At 34.6% G+C, this 16,743-nt stretch overlaps 1 protein-coding gene across 3 annotated transcripts in view; it reads right to left on the bottom strand.

The window, feature by feature from the left end:
- Positions 1–377: 377 nt before the first annotated feature.
- Positions 378–16,743, bottom strand: part of RIF1 (replication timing regulatory factor 1) — a 53,335-nt gene continuing 36,969 nt past the window's right edge. For 2 of the 3 annotated variants that reach the window (XM_026008026.2, XM_026008025.2), the window contains exons 26-36: positions 15,955–16,074; positions 14,818–14,969; positions 14,363–14,440; positions 14,228–14,282; positions 10,610–13,840; positions 8,641–8,787; positions 8,256–8,333; positions 8,053–8,168; positions 7,360–7,513; positions 5,752–5,860; positions 378–5,244 (exon numbers count right to left, since the gene is read on the bottom strand). In XM_026008026.2, the coding sequence (XP_025863811.2) occupies positions 5,030–5,244; positions 5,752–5,860; positions 7,360–7,513; positions 8,053–8,168; positions 8,256–8,333; positions 8,641–8,787; positions 10,610–13,840; positions 14,228–14,282; positions 14,363–14,440; positions 14,818–14,969; positions 15,955–16,074 (4,455 nt within the window). In that variant the 3' untranslated portion in view covers positions 378–5,029. The remainder of the gene's footprint in view (positions 5,245–5,751; positions 5,861–7,359; positions 7,514–8,052; positions 8,169–8,255; positions 8,334–8,640; positions 8,788–10,609; positions 13,841–14,227; positions 14,283–14,362; positions 14,441–14,817; positions 14,970–15,954; positions 16,075–16,743) is intronic. The other variant, XM_026008027.2, reaches the window with a different exon arrangement.

Here is a 16,743-nt window from a genome sequence, read left to right as displayed (position 1 = left end):
AGAAGCACCGCCCCGCCCACCCCGGTGGGGTGGCCCCGGGGCAACACCGGGCAGGCTGCAGCCTGCAAACTTAATCTCTCCCCCAGGGGTCAAAAAATAGTACTTTTGGTGGTTTCTCCCCACCCCGCCCCCAGCCGACTTCTAGAAAACGTAAAATCAAACAGGTGGCAGGCCGTAGTTTGTGGACCTGTCCCTAACAGCTGACCAGGTCAAGGCCGCCATATTTCAGTCTCTAAATTCTTTAGTCTCCTCTTCTAAAAGACGCCCACTCTACAAAACTAAAAATGTCCTTAGACACCTGCTAATTGCTCAATTAAGTATCAAAATAGCTACTACAGTTTTCCACGACGTTATTTTGAAGAACAGTTTACACCCAATGTATTTATTTATTTATTTAAGAAATAATATTGCCTATTGTTGGGAGTTATTTACTGCCAGGGGTGGGGTGGGAGAGCAGTGTATGTATATTTTACTTTTTAAAAAATTTTATTTTTAAGCAATGTGTACACCCAATGTGGGGCTCAAACGCACAATTCCAAAATCAAGAGTCACATACTCCACCAGTGCCTGAGCCAGACACATGACCTGTAAATAATGTAGGTTTTAAATTATTACTCAGGGTATTTACAAATACCAACTCTGGTACTGTCATATATAGGATAATTGTCAGCTATTTTCAAAATATACACGACTGTCCTTGTACTAAAAAGCTACATACTTTTTTTTATTCCATGTGCTATCAATTTAAAATACCGCTTTTGATCCTATACTCTCCGGTATAGGGAGAAATTCTCTTTTCTTCTAATGGTATACACCAGGAGAAGAAGCACTTACAGCTTGGCACTTCATGTTTGGTTTTGTTCTTTGGCTTGGTATACAAAGAAAAAAATGGTTAAGATCATGTTATAAAATTTAACATTGTATTCCAAGAAATGGGTGACCACTCAGTTAAGACTACCGCTCTATTAAATAGCTATACATCTTCAAATCCTAATGACTCAGATTTTAATAGGTAAACAATATACACAGCCTGGCATGTAATAAACATATAACATTCATTGGACCATCACAAACTAAGGCCCAGATTTCTTTTATAGATCAAGCAGTCGACATTTCCATGTATCAATTCAAAACACCCGTTACTTAACTTCTGGCTGTATTAAGTGCTCTGGATAAGTCCAATTCATATGAAGAGTATTTAAGACATAAAGGAAACAGAAGGCTAAGAAAATCTCATTTTTAGAGAACCAAATTATTCAACATCTTTCAGACCCAATTTTAAGATAAAATAGAAATTCTCAACAATTAACAGCAAAGTAACCAGAGATCTTTACTAAAATGACAAGTCACATCTGTCAGCTATGACTTATTTTGTTTGGTGTTGCTAACTTCACTGCCAAGTTAATCTTAGTTAGGAGTAGTCTGTTTACAATGGTTATTAGTAAAATAGTGAAGCTCCTTAACTTAGAAGGCAAGATTTATTTACAGACTAGATATATTTCTAATACCTGAAAATTTAGTTTTATGCTAAAAAAAGAGAACATAATCCACACGCACTACTGTTGGGAAAAGGTTCACATGGCCTCTTATTTAGTAAGGTTCTTTACAACATGAAATACATAACTGTCTGCCTATTTAAAAATATAAATCTTCCTCCCCAAAGCACAAATTTCCTGTATCTAAAAAAAGCTCCAAATGAGGCAAAATTCTACACCTGACTCCTGAAAAACCTTTGACCTTTACTTTGAAGCCTTCAAGACCAGTCTGCATCCCCGATCATAACCTTGAAAAAGCTATCTAAAAAAATACTAAATTCTATCTTTTGTGGCAACAATTTCTGGGGCTTACACCTGCTTGTGTTATCACCTCATCCGCAGCCCGAAGCCCCACAGGCCTAACTACCACAAATGCAGGCCACAGACATTAGCATTTGTGCAATCATGCAGGAGCTTTTAGGGATAAACTATCAGGACGCATCCCAGACCTGCTGAAATCAGAATCTGCATTTTCATACATACATAGTTTGAGAAGCACTGTGTTGAGTCAAAACTTCACTCTAATGCTTGGATACAATGTTGAAGACCTTTCTGATGGCTTAGGGATCTGCTTAGGGAACTATTTTATGGCCTTCTAGCCTAGCTGCAAATTATCTCCCTGAAAATCAATAATGAAGAATATGGGATTGAAACCAGGCCCTTCTTACTAGATTATATAGTCAAGATGGAAAGAATGGCATTTAGGGAAAATGTGAACCCTTTAAACTTTATTTTCTGTTAAATTCCAATAAAGGTTTTCTAAAGAGGAGTTACTTTTAATTACTGTCATTCCTTGATCTTAAAAAAAAAACAAAAAACTCACCTCTTTCATTTTCCCCTAATTTTGTTTCTTGCCCTGCCACTTTTATTTTAGGCAAAATATAATCCAAGTTCCTTGGCATTTTTATGATTCTTTTTTTTTTTTTTTTTTTGATTCTTAAATATATTACAGAATCCCTGACTACTTTCAAGCTGTAAAGAATCCATGAGCAATGCCAGGAACTATCATGCTTTTTATGCTCAGATTTAAATCTTATTTTTGACTATATCATCCAATAATATTGTCACGGTATCAGATTCATTCTACACTATATGGAAGTTTGGCAAAAGCTCCATAGCATTCAATAATGGCTTTCAAACTTGTAAAAGTTAGCATCTTTGACAATGGGCTCAGTTCAAAACTGAGAAATTAAATCCACTACATGAAGTCCCCATTTGGAACGAGAAATTATACTGTGCTTCTGCAACCAGATTCTTTCTATAAATGCATAAAATAAGAAATTACATTTGAGTGTTATTAATATTTGCCATTTGCTTTATTAACCTTTAGAAAATAGCCAAAAATTGATTTAATTTTAATAGTTAAGGTACTGAAATGGATCGAGGAATAATAATATTTTTTGCTATTCAGAAATCATTCAGGGAAAAATTTGGAGAAAAATGTAAGGCAAGAATATTAAAAATAAGGTGCCTCAAACACACAACTATCTCAAAAATGAAGATTTAGCAAACTGCTTTCTGCCTTCAAATAACATTTTTAAACATATCCTTGGTTCAATCACATCGTGTGAAAATTAATGCTTGTGCTTGTATCAAATTCACTGATTTAAGTAAATGCTAATCAATTACTTTAGTCACATTTTCTCCTATATGGTTCACATTCTCAAGAACTTCATCTCACCAGCCAGTTCACACAAACTGTAAGATACAGTCATGAAATAAATGCCAATTTTGACTCTTCAAACAAACATATACACACTTACACCTGTTAACTAAAAATTTATGTGCCTCTTTACTATAAAATTTAATTGCGAAATGAGAGACAATATAAACCACAATTACAACTGTTTAAGTTTCTATTTTTGGTTATTTCTTTAAGCTACAATCCTCAGTTTTATGGTTCCAGAATTTCTTTTGGAACCAACGTTGGTATAGGACTATGAAACCTACACTCCCAAAATATTTGTGAGGATGCTGGATTTATAATTATGAAAAAGAGATCAACTTTCCTGGCTGGCAGGTGGTCCCCTTCTGAATACAGGAACTAATAACTAAACACAAGAATTAAACTTCCTGTAACTTGCTGAAGAATGTGTGCCTTTTTAAGCTGGTTAGTTCTGAATAAAGTATGAAACTGTAAAGATTACTCATTCTAATCAGAGAACAAATGAAATATTCTCACTGCAAAGAGATGAAACAAATACGGGAATTCAGGGACTAATTAATACTAGTTGGTAAAATTTACAAATGTTTTAATTATATACACCCTATTTCTTTAAAGTAGGCAAAACATACATATTTCAAAAACAGTTTCAAATTTCTTTCAAGTTTGCTTTAGGTATAGGTGGAAAAGAACAGATTAATTCTAGACTTAATAGTTATAGTTCAATTTGTAACAAAAATAGTCAAACTCTGAAATGTAATGAAGCTTTCCAGTGGCTGATACCCTCCTCCTTCCGAACAACAACAAAAAAGTATGGGTATGAATAGTGAAGTTCTCGCGTAACACTTTCTCATTTCTATATCTTTAACTCCTGGTTACTTTAGAAAATAAACTCATGTTTTTACTAAGACTGCTAAGTACAAAACTATTTCATTTGTAGATACAGAATCCTACAAACATCTGCAGCAAGCCCACAAAGCACTTCTACTGTCCATACTGATATCTCAGTATCTAATATATACAAAATAGGTTTCTATTAAAGGTATTCACACGTAGCTGCAGAAAACTTCATGCCATTAACAAAGGCTGAAATTTATAAATTAAAAACATTATAATCTATACATAATGTACAAATAGTCGTGCATTTTAAAAAGTCGTGCATATGTCTCATACGACTAAATTTTCACAAGCAAATGCTGCTGCACAAATATTTGCTAATGCAAATGAATGGAATATCATTAACTTCTGCTTTAATATTTTAACCCCAAAAGTTGCAACTTTTGGTATTTTTCTTCAAAGTTGTCCAAAATTGACATCTGTGAAAACATCTCCATTTTTTTGCATCTCACCTGAGGTGTTCTACTGAGAACAAATTTTTTAAACCTCAGGCACAACAAATATAAATAAAAAAAACCAAACAAACAAGTATAAACACCTTCATCAGTTCAGCAAAAACTTCTAATAGAAATGTTCAACTTTGCTTACTTAAAATAAGGTATTTTTCATGAATGTTTCATCAGAGTACGTATGAGTTTAAAATGTGTGAAATAAAATGCTTTTGTTTCTGGTTTTCTTCACTATTTCAGTAGGATATTTAAATTTTTGGAAAAACTGCACATAGTAGCCAAGAAAATGTTGCATGAACAAAAATCTTACATAATGAACTTACAAAATTGAACTTACATAATAAATCACAGCCCTTCAGGGTTTGAAATGTTACCAACTTTTCAAACATTCAGTCTGAAATTGTGCTATACTTCAGAACTTATTTTACGATCAACAAATCCAGTGATGTGAGGGGGGAAAAAATCTTCAATTTTCTCTTAAAATACTAAATGGAATTTTCATGAGTTGGTGACCTCCAACGTGACTGCAAATTTTTTATTATAGAGTTCGCCATGCTACCAAGTTTCTCATGCATTTCAAACAGCTGGCTTCCTGAATAATTATGGAGATCTTCTGAATCTAGCTGAAGAGCAAGTGCACTAATCTGCGCCAGAAGATTTTTAGGTAATGGAGTTTCTAAAGCAACAGGATCAATTAAATCTAAAAGAAAAAGAAAAAGAAAAAAAAAAAAAAGCACAATGAAGTCTACCAGATAAACTTAGGTTGTATATACCTCCTTCAAGTTAATAAAAAGCTTAAGTGCCCAGAATTTAGGTTGAGACTGCAGGCTAAGGTATCACTGTTCCTCAAGGGAACAAAACAACAGAAAAATCTACACTATAACTTATTCAGTGCCATTAAAGAAATGGTCAGGGTACTTCATTTTTATTAACAGCATAACTGGAACACTGTTTAGTTTATATCCTTGAGACCTTGATAGAGCAGCAGCTGACAATTAGAGAAAAACAACTAGACATACCTGGAAGTCAAATTAGTTACTTTTTCACGCACTTGGCCACATACACACACACACACACACACACACACACACACACAACCTGTCAAATTAAGAGTATGGTCAAATTAAAACGAGAAGCGCATAACAAAGTATTTCTTCAAAGTCAGCTGATCCTGTAAATAAAACTATCCTGCTTTGCTAAAACATACCTGAGGCAAGTCTTTCTTCATCAGAAGGGACAGATTTAGTTTGTATTCCATTTACTGTTTTTTCAGTAATATCAAAAACTGGAATCTCCTCTAGTCCACGAGACTTTACCTTGATTATACACAGGCCAGTAAAACAAAAAACAAAACCAACAAATTGAAAAGTTGCTTTAAAAAGACGAACAAAACTAACACTGGAAAAGAATCTGACATACTATGCTTCCTAGTCCAAAACATGACTATTAGCTCAGCTAATCCCGCCAAGAAACTAAGTTCTATTAACGACACACAAAATGGGATTATAAAGCACTTTCCCTCCAAAGAGCTGGTTATGACTTCGTAGTATTTTCTAGTGGACTTCTCAAGAAACAGCTATGGTAGTCAACAAAATTACACTGTATTTCCCAAGTTTAGGAGGTAAGAAAATACAAGGCAGAGAGAGTGCCAAGCTTAAAAAACATATGGACTTCTTTAAAAAAGAATGAAAATTTGAAAGGTGTTCCCAGGATTACTGATTAGTGATTGAGAAAATTCAGAAAATCAGCTTCAGGTTAGTTACCATACTGATGGGTACATCAATTCGACTCCTATGTAGATACTTAGGAGAAAAGAAAAGCACATCTACACAAAAACTTGTATAGGAGTGTACATAAGACCAAAAGTAAAAACAACCCAAATGTTAAGCAACTGATGGATGACCTAGATGTTGCATATTCACCCAAGGAATATTATTCAGCCATGAAGAGGAATGAAATACTGATATATGTGACCTTGAAAACATTATGCTCAAAGAAGCCCGTCACAAAGACCAAGCTTATATGATCCCACTTTTATGAAATGTCCACAGCAGGCAGAGGCTAAAAATTACTAATGTAGTCTTTGGATTACTTAAAAGAGTTTTAAAGATCACAAATAAATCTTTAAATCAGAGACTTAAAAAAAAAAAAAAACAGCACAAGTCTTCAGTAGTTAGCAAACTCCACTCTTAGAAATTCTAATATAAACACTGGTTTTCAAGCTTAACGTACTGTTTTCACTTATTCTTAATTCTGCATAATTTCAATGGACACATAATAAAGGGTCTCTGCAAAGGTTTCAGTAGTCTGAATCCTTCTGAAGTGATATAGAGTTTTCCACATATATTCTTATGAGGAGTTGGGAAGTAGAGAATCTTGACTTTCATCAGAATCTTGAAAAATGTCTATGACCCAAAATATTTATGTGCAAAAAGTTGTTAAGAACAAGAAAAATTAGAGTTGTGTTGGACATCAAAACTGAAATACTGTTAACTACAAATTTGCAAGATTCTTATTACAATGTTTAGATTTGAACATCCAGGTTTTAGGAATAGTATCCATGGAATCAATCACCAATTTGGTGGAAGTGAGTGAGACAAGGAAGTAGGAGGAGAAATTTTGAATAAAGAAATACATTACATAAAACTGTACAAAAATGAAGAAGCCAACTTCTCTGTGGAATTATAAAGTGACCTTTTAAAGTTATTCTTGACTGTGGGGGAAGGGAAGAAAAGGTGGCATAAAATGAGTTTTAAACAAGACTATCTACTGAGATATCATTTATTTATATTTGATTTAGAACATCTAAGTTTACCTGCTGCTCGTGATAGACTCTAAGAGCCTTTCTTACATTGGACACTTTTGGAGAACGGATAGGAAGAGTTTTTATTTCAGATGCTGTAAGAGTACTCAAATCACCAATCGTTTTTATGTTCTTAGCTCTAATGAGCTGTCCTAGTCCTCTTGCCCTGAAGAGGTTAAGAGAAAAAGGAAAAACATCATCATATCCCTTTACAATCTGAATTTGATGTGTTTGCCTGGCTTAAGCAATAGCGTTGGAAAGAGACTAAGCCCAGTATGTGTCTCAGACTTCACTTGTATTATGATTTAATGCCTGCATGACTTTGGTGGATTAACCTTTCTGAACTTCAACTTGTAAGAGTGGAAAAAATAATCAGACTCCTTATGGGATGAGCACTGGGTGTTATTCTGTATGTTGGCAAATTGAACACCAATAAAAAATAAAATTATTATTAAAAAAAAGGATTAAATAAGAGAACACATGCAAAGAGCTCAGCACAGCACCTGGCAAAAATTAAGCACACAATTATCTTAACCATTACTGTATTATTACAAGACACTTTTCTTCCCAAATGAATTATTTCTAAAATAAAATGTGTGAAAGTGCATAGGAATCAATTCTAAATTTAAGAAGCCCAATCATTTAAATATTCTTCTTAAACAAGTGGCATCGTTAAGTATAAGCCAGCATAAACCAAATACTTACCACATGTTTGATGTAATCTGAGGTAAAATGATATCAACTGGAGCCACGCAGTTCACCAAAGCTGGGTAAACACTTTCTGTTGGACACGGCATAGACTCTTTAACCATTTCTGTAATCTTAGAATAAATTTCAAATCGTTAAATAGAGGTCACCTGACTGAACATGAAAATATAAAGTTGCTTGAAAACTAAATCACTTCTTACTAAACACTTCTTTGAGCTCTTAAATTTAGGGCTACGTGATCCTGGGGACAGAAATCCTTTGGTTGAAGTGGCATTATGCTAGACAGAAGAAAGGAGAGAAAAAAAACTCACTCAGAACCCTAGAAAACTGTAATTTTACAAACTTTATTTTCATTACTTAGATTGCACTAATTTCCTAAAATTTTGAGAAAATGTAGTAAACTATTAACCTAATCAATTGCTTTTGGGATTATCGCTGCCTCTTTCCACCTCTTCATATTTGTTTACCATGTTGCAGACAAAACAATGTATCCACACCAAAGAAGTTTATTAATTTTAAGACAAATTGTACTATGCAATTCTGTACCTGCATACATATACACGTATTGTAACGCCTGCAGCTTACCTTAAAATGTGCAGTAGGTGAAGTTTTAACACTTTTTACTATGGGAGAACTATTTGAAGAATGGGACCTAACATTACAGCATCGTCTATCAATGTCATCTGCCAATCCTGCTTGGTATATCGGATCCGCAAAGGAGACACGGCGAACCTGAAAACACGGGTCATGTTTTTATTCAACAAATTAAAGTTAAAAAAAATCACATCATAAATTCTCATTTTAAGGTCCCCCCAAAATAGCATGTAGGATTAGAAGCCAAGTGCACACAGCTGCATTTCCTAATGGCTCTCACAGATACTACTTAATACCACTGGTCATTCCAATTATCCACGTACTAAATGGTCTATACATAAAATACCAACAAAGACAGTGGTAGAAAATGAAACTGCATATAGCAGTTGAAATTGTATCATCAAATTCTACTTACCCTGTAGGCTTACTACAGTGACTTAAAAATACAAGGAAAAGAAGTAGAAATAGTACTAACTGGTCTCTGGTGTATCACGCTAGCCTGTATACCCTTTAGAGGGTACCAGAGTCACAGTAATTTTTCATTTTGGCCTCTTCTAAACTCTTATGATCTGTTCATTCATTCAACTATTTGATATAAATATGCAATAAATAATTATGCAATAAGGCATAACCACTAACCACGTATATAAATGTCTCCTGGTCTTGATTCCCAAGAATGGACAGATTTATACTTTCCTGCTATGGAAAACTAATATGTCTTGCTGTTGCCTAAATAAAAATTAAATATGAGGTACACTATCAAACAAAACATGACTAGTTAACTTGTATTAAAAATCTAAAACATACTGAAGAGGGCACATCTGAGTGACTCAGTCGGTTAAGTGTCTGCTTTCAGCTCGGGTCATGATCTCAGGGTCCTGGGGACAGACTCCCACATCAGGTTCCTTGCTCAGTGGAGGCCTGCTTCTCCCTGTCCCTCTGTTCTCTCCCTCTCTCAAATAAATAAAACCTTAATAAATAAAATATACTGAAGACCTCAACCCCAATACATTCTATCTGCAGGCTTTATAAAAACTTCTATATTAAATACACACATACATATATACATATATATATATAAAAAACCCACACACCAAGAGCCTCAATATAAAAGCAAAGCAAAATAAAGCCAAAAAACTGAGTTCTCAGTGTAAGATTTTTTTCATACATCTTGAGGAACTCTTCACAATGGTGCTTGTTAAAGGCAAAGGTCTCTCTTCTATCACACATGTCTGTATACACAAACACATGTCTATAGTAAATGGCAGGTTCAATTTCAAAGTTAAAGAATGTTCACATCATACCTTTTCAGAACATGTCCTTTACTAAGGAGATGACAAGCTGAGCTCTGTAAGCATATGTAACTGACTTTTTAAATTTATTCATTCAACAAATGATGTGCAAGTTAGAGGGTCAGGAGCTGGAGCTAAAGCAGGTACATAGAGGAAATCCATGTTTACAAACTAAAGGAGTCAGTTTAGTAAAGATGGGGAAATAAAATTATGAATCAAATCACATCCAGAAACTGATAAAAGCACAGCCTGAGACTTTCCTCATTAGCTAAGGTCTGGAAATAAGAGTTTATAGAAACACTTCAAGGTGACAGACTGCGTAATGTCCTAGCACACAGTGAGTGCCAACTAAAGCTTATCAGTTTCTAAATGTTTCCTCACGTTATGAGCAAAAAAAAAAAAAACAACCAAACAAAAAAAAAACCTACGAGAACCTCATTAATGTATGTGGTTAAAGATCTTTAGTGTCCTGAAGTAAAGGACTTCAGGCCCCTTTATCAACCCTTCTTCGTCTGCGTGCTCTCTTTCCTAGTCCCCTAGTCACTGTGGCTGTTACTCAAAATGAGTGGTCCCATCAGTCTAAAGTCTGTCATTCACCAGGTGTCACTGTATGGCCAAAGCACTCAATTAAACATGGGCTAGTTAATATGCAGCCTCGATTCCCCTACCTTGTGAACAGGTGACGATATCTCATCTTCCTGAGGTCTTTTCAGTCCTCTCTTTAAAATGCTGGTGGATGGAGAAGCCAAAGGAGACCAGACACAGCGTGTCTGCATGCCACTAGGACTGCCATTTGCTGATATAAATAAAGGATCAAGTTCCCTTAATTTCTGAGGAGATACATTATTGTCTTCTGTTACTAGTTCAGAGATGGCTGTTTCACATGTCTGAGACTGGGAGGTTTCCTCCACTTTCTCTGAATTATGGTGAACTTCCTGTAAAACTTCATCATTTCCCCCAACCATTAGATTGTTCTCTAATATTGTTTCTTCAGACTTACTAAATTCAGTATTTGTTTCAGTTTTGTTAGAGTCAACAACCTTCTCTTCTTCAGTGCTTATCTCCAGTGTGTTGGGAACAAAATTGCTGATTTCGGTAGCTGATGTCTTTGTTTCGGCTTCTACAGGAATAATAGAGATTTTGGTCGAGTCCCCGTCCTCTGTTTCCCTAACTTGGTCTGTTTCACTGCTCATCTCACCAATCACTGTCTCTTCACAATTTTCGGTTTCAGCATTCACTTCTTCAGATGAGCCTGGACCAGATTCGTCACTTCCTTCATCTAATTCCCCAACGGCTGTTTGTTTAGGTATCTCCACCTGAGCATTCACTTCTATAGGTGTGGTATTATCAGAATGACCAATATCAGATTTAAATTCTTCAGCCTCCAGTTTTTCAGCTGTCTCAGCTTCAGATTCATCACTTCTTTCACTCTTTATCTCCATTACCTCTTCTTCGAGAACATCAGTTTCAGTACTCTTTTGTTCAGAAAAGCTAGCTTCAGATTTATCACTTTCGATATCCAATTCAATAGCTTCTACTTCTGGATCGAATTCTGCTTTAATTTTACATGCATTTGTTTCAACACTGACAATGTTCTCTATACTAACTTCCTTTTCCAAGACAGACTCTGGCTTTTCTTCGTTGGTCTCCAAGGCAGAACAACGTTCCAGTGAATTATCTTTGGAATCACTTAAACATGGGCTAACAGTTTTACATTTCTTATTGGCTGGCTCTTGGCTTTCAAGAGATGCTTCTTCAGAATCCGAATCACAAGTTTCTTCAACACTTACAACTTCGGAAGGAAGAGGGTTTTGAGTAGGATTTTCTTTCAACTCAGTTTCAGATATAATTAATGAATCATTAATAGCATCATTCTCCACCTTGAAATCCAAATGAAAATTCACACTATGATGTTCATCATCTATAAGTTTTACCTCAGAGCACAGATTAGAAGTTTCTGATACAGTTACAGGTGTTTGCGTATCTGTCTTTTTGGTTTCACTAACCTTTACATCGTAATTTTCTGTACTCTTTAGCCCAATGAATGACTTTTCCTGAGGCTGTGATTTTTCTCCACAGCAATCACAACCTTTAGATCTCCTTACCCTCTTACTTCTCTTATGCTGGCATTCGAGTGTTTGTAAAGTTTTTTCAGAAAGCAAAGAAACGTCCGATGTCCCTGTTTTTGAGGATTCTCCCACAGTGTTATTTTCTACAGAATCTCGTTTTTGTAATCTCTTGCTGGCATTTCTAGTCCTTAGATTTGATTCTGGCACAGAAGGGTTTGAAAAGGAATATTCTGCACATTTGTTGGTTTTACTTTTTCCCTCATAAGTATTTGATACATCATCAGAAACCTGCGATAAATCTGAAGACGCCGTAGAATCTTCAAGAGTTACATTACTCTCCTCTTTCTGTTCACAAATCTGAGATTTTAGGTCTCTCTCTACTTCAGAATTTGCTTTGGGATCAAGTGTCTGGTGTTGGATATTTATACATTCCTGTTTTATCACTTTCTCCTCTGGATCTTCAATGTCAACACTATCGTTGCTTTTGTTTTTCCATTTGCCAGATCTCTTCTTTTTAGGACCTTCTTCTTTTGCCTCAGAACTATCAGATTCTGAGTTCTCAATGCTGGAAAGTAAACCTTGGGATGCTCTTCTTGTTTGATACCGTGTTCGTCCACTTACTGGTTTTTCAGAAGGCTTATCTGCAATGTCCTGGGCACCATCTCCCTCAGATTTAATATTCTCAAGGTCTAGCTTTCTTTTACTTTCATCAATTTCATCAATAGTGCTGGTTTCCCCTAAAGTCTTCTCATGTAAATTATTTCCTTTCTCAATTATATTATCCTGCACACTTTGTTCAAAAATCATTTTTGGCTTAGGTAATGCATCATCTTTTACATGCAATGGACTTTTCTGAAGGGTCTTTTCTTCTTCCTTACGTCTTTCTTTTTTTTGAGGATTATTTTCCTTTTCTTGGCTGTCAGTGGTAGGCTCTATTTCTGAACGTCGCCTTGAGGATCGTCTAAGGGTTTTTTGATTTGGAGTGATCTGAATAGGACTATCCTCATCTACGATTTGGTCTGCTGGTATTACAGCCGGGGGGGTATTTTCTTTGGATTCCAAATTGATTCCTGTTTTCTCTTCTACAGTATTGTTTTCTAGTAATACTGCATTTTCTATTGTTGGTTTAAGCATTGTATCCTCATTCTCCACTGGAGATTCAGAAAGGTGAGCCAGATTATCTAACACACATTCTGTTTGATTAAGCAAACCAGGTGGGTTATTTTCTAAGACTACTGTGCCATCAATAGATTCCTGAGTATGTTTCTCCTGATCAGATCTCATTAAGAGCTTAGACCTTTTATTCCCTGTTCGTTCAGCTTTATTCGACCTTCTGCTTGATTTCTTAATCCCATGCACTATTTTTTCAGAATCAGATTTTACAAAAGCCATTTCTCTTTTTTTTGCTTTTGGTGGAATATCTGTTTTATTCATGACTTCCTGGTTATTTTTCACTGTAACAGTTGAGGACATATTACTTAAGGGGGACGGACTAAAAGGTCTATTTTCTGAACCATCAAACTTCTCTAAAGTAATAAAGGTTTGCCTCCGACTTGTAGGCTGTGGGGGAGTTCCAGAAATGACGGCATTAGAAAATGAACTACTGTTGACACCAGAAGTATTTTCTGCACTAGATGCACATTTGGTGGTTTTCTTTGATGAAATTAAAGCTTTCTTTCTGGCATCATTATTACTGCTCAGTATTTTTGGATTTGTGTCCTCATTAGAAACACAGTCATTCGAAAGGGAAGCCTTTCCAAGATGTTCATTCGTACCACAGTTTTCTGTGACATCTTGAGGAAAGACAATGTCACTCTCTGCTTGTCCGTCCTGCACAGAAACATACACATGTATATAGATTAATGAAAAACAAGTCTGACTTCCTAGGAGAAATCTTAGTATGAAACCTCATTCATTCAAAAGTTAGTCACTGACTTTCAGTATTCTGCAAATATTCCAAAGTTGGTGATAGATGCCCATTAGTTTCTACTTATGTAATTTAATATATTTATATTTAATAAAGCCTACTATATTTACATACATACAGATACACATCCACATCCTCACACAGACACACATCTACAAACACAATGACTACAATTCAACCAAAGTCTATTAGAGTTGAAGGATTATGCAATGTATTTTCAAATTAATACAAGAGACTTCATAAAAGGATAATGATTCTAAAAACCCCAAAATAGGAAATACCAAATATACCTTAAATACCACCTTAGAATCTTCCTTTGATTTTTCAGTTAAAGTAGGAATTTCCCTGAAACAAACATGTATAAATTAAAATACTGTTTATAATTAAAATTAGAAAACCAGTTACTTCAAAACTTCCATACTTACATGGACTCTTCCTGAGTATACTGAGAAAAAGTGTCTTGTGAAACATCCAGATTATTATACATGGCAGGAATATCATACCTGAAAAAGATCTTACGTAAATAACTTCAAAATGTGGTATTCCTACAATTAGAAATTAAACTTAAAATTGTATATCGAGTTATCTTTTAAGAACAATGTAATATTAAGACTTAGAAGTTTATTTTCCATTAACCATCTTCTCTCTCTCCAACACTACCTCCATTAATGATTCAGCTCTAAATGCGTAAATATTTGGTCCGTTACTAAGTAACAACTGTATACATAATGAAATGCAGCCTGCATGGCATAACTTTTTGACATTAAAATATACCATTATTAAACCGAGTATACTTGGTTCTAAACACAAAGTTGTAGTTAACTGCATGAAATTTAAGTGTGAATATAGAATACCAATTCAATATAAAAGACTACAAAACCTCTTTGTTTTGAGTACTTCTTTCTGATGTTCAGTTAGTATTCTTTCCTTTGATTCTTTTCCTTCTGGCGGTATAAACACAAAGTCAGTAGACTTTTCTTCTTCCAAAGGCATTTCACTCTTTGTTTTTGAAGAAGACGATTCTAATTTCAACTGCAAATTTATAAAAGACAAATGTATATTTGAGTTTCCAAATTATCTTCCAATATTACAAATCAATCTCTATCCTAGGCTATCTTAGTCAAGTAAAGTTCTTCAATAATGACTAGTAAGTTTAAAGTTCAAACCTACAGGATATCCTAGGTTAATAATTACTACAGTGTCCCTTGCTTTCATTCTACTTCTAGAAAACATTCAGAAAATAAAAATTATCACTACTCTTCAAAAAGTAGACAACTTACTTATAAACAAAGCACAAATATGCTTTTCAGGCCAACATATGGAAATTAAGTAGTTTTGCAAGAAGAGAGAACATCAGCAGCTCTGAAGCTGAAGCATAAATTAAGTTAAATAAAAGTTGCCAAAATAATACATTCCATACAGTAACCCCGTGACTGTTATTTTTACAAATTTTCAGTGCACTGGTTTTCATTCTATTTTATAGTTGCTACCAGACTGTGTTGGGAGTCATTCTTTGAAAATAGTATTTTTCCTTTCATTTTGCCAGGACCACAATTTCAAGATTCTAGAATACCCTTACTGGAAGTCACAGAGGAAGAGAATTATTGTCTGAAATCAGTTAACTGTCAAATAGTAAGATTATGAGTTTTAAATGAGGCCAAAACAGGTATCTCACCTAAGCATTCTTTCTATTCAATAACGGAAGTTCTACAATGTTCTCTTATATGCTACCTATGCTCATACCTCATACCTAGAGTTCATTCCACTTCAACGGGGCTACTGTACTTAGTGGATGCTACATATTAAGCAGATGTAACTTTAATAAGAATGAATCATCTCCCAAAGTTTTTCTAGATTTCCACATTATCCTAAGTCTTTTTAGTCTAAGCTCTATTATTCCCCTTTAGCCCTTTTTATTTAGCCTTTAATTGTTTTTTCTTTCAATTAAAAGTTGTATGTTCTCAAGCTACAATATATCTTAATTTTGTAAGTTCTATTAAAGTTTGGAAAAACATACTTTGACTGGTGGTTTCATGTTTTCTTTTGCATCTTTTGTTTGTGCCAAAAAAGAATCTCTTCTTCCACTTGATTTTCTTTCCATGCCACTTATCTTCATATTTAACTGTGAATATTCTGTCTGTTTTATTAAAAATGAAACAATTTTTAAAATGCAAATGTTGTATTTCTCCTTTCATGCTTTGAATATTCCAGTATAAATTCTCATTTTAAATATCAAATTCCTTCTGTTATTCAAACCTCTTAAAATCATGTCAAAGAAAACAGCCATTGTCTAATTCATGAACAGCAAACAGGCTTGGGATCTCTAACTTATACAGTAGCTATTTTGCACCATTTTAATAAATTTTAAGTTCTGAATATTTTGAATTTTACAAATTCTAAAAATAAGATACAGCAAATAAATACTAAAAATGAATTAAATTAATGGACTCAAGGACCCTCTTATTACTAGGAATATATCTAAGAAAAAAATCACAGCCATAAAACTTTAAACATCAATGAAATATGCATGATAGAAAATATTAACTGTCATGTCCCTTTCAGGTTTTTTCAAGACAAATTACACCAAACAAGTCTCAAGTCTAATCACCTGACAAGAAAGTTTTAGCCAAAAATGAAAACTAGAGTGCTTAGATAGCTGTTAACTTTTTTCTCTTTTAGGTTCTAAACAAAGAACAGCTAGGCTCCATTTGCTGTTGAATAGGAAAAAGTTGTCTAAGAATGGCCTACCTCATGGATATGCAGTACCCATGCCTTTCCTCCTTGATCCTCAGATAGTAATTAAGTA

The sequence above is a fragment of the Vulpes vulpes genome, chromosome 5 (assembly GCF_048418805.1).
Source record: "Vulpes vulpes isolate BD-2025 chromosome 5, VulVul3, whole genome shotgun sequence".
Lineage (NCBI taxonomy): Eukaryota > Metazoa > Chordata > Mammalia > Carnivora > Canidae > Vulpes > Vulpes vulpes.
This window is presented reverse-complemented; position numbering and strand designations above follow the sequence as displayed.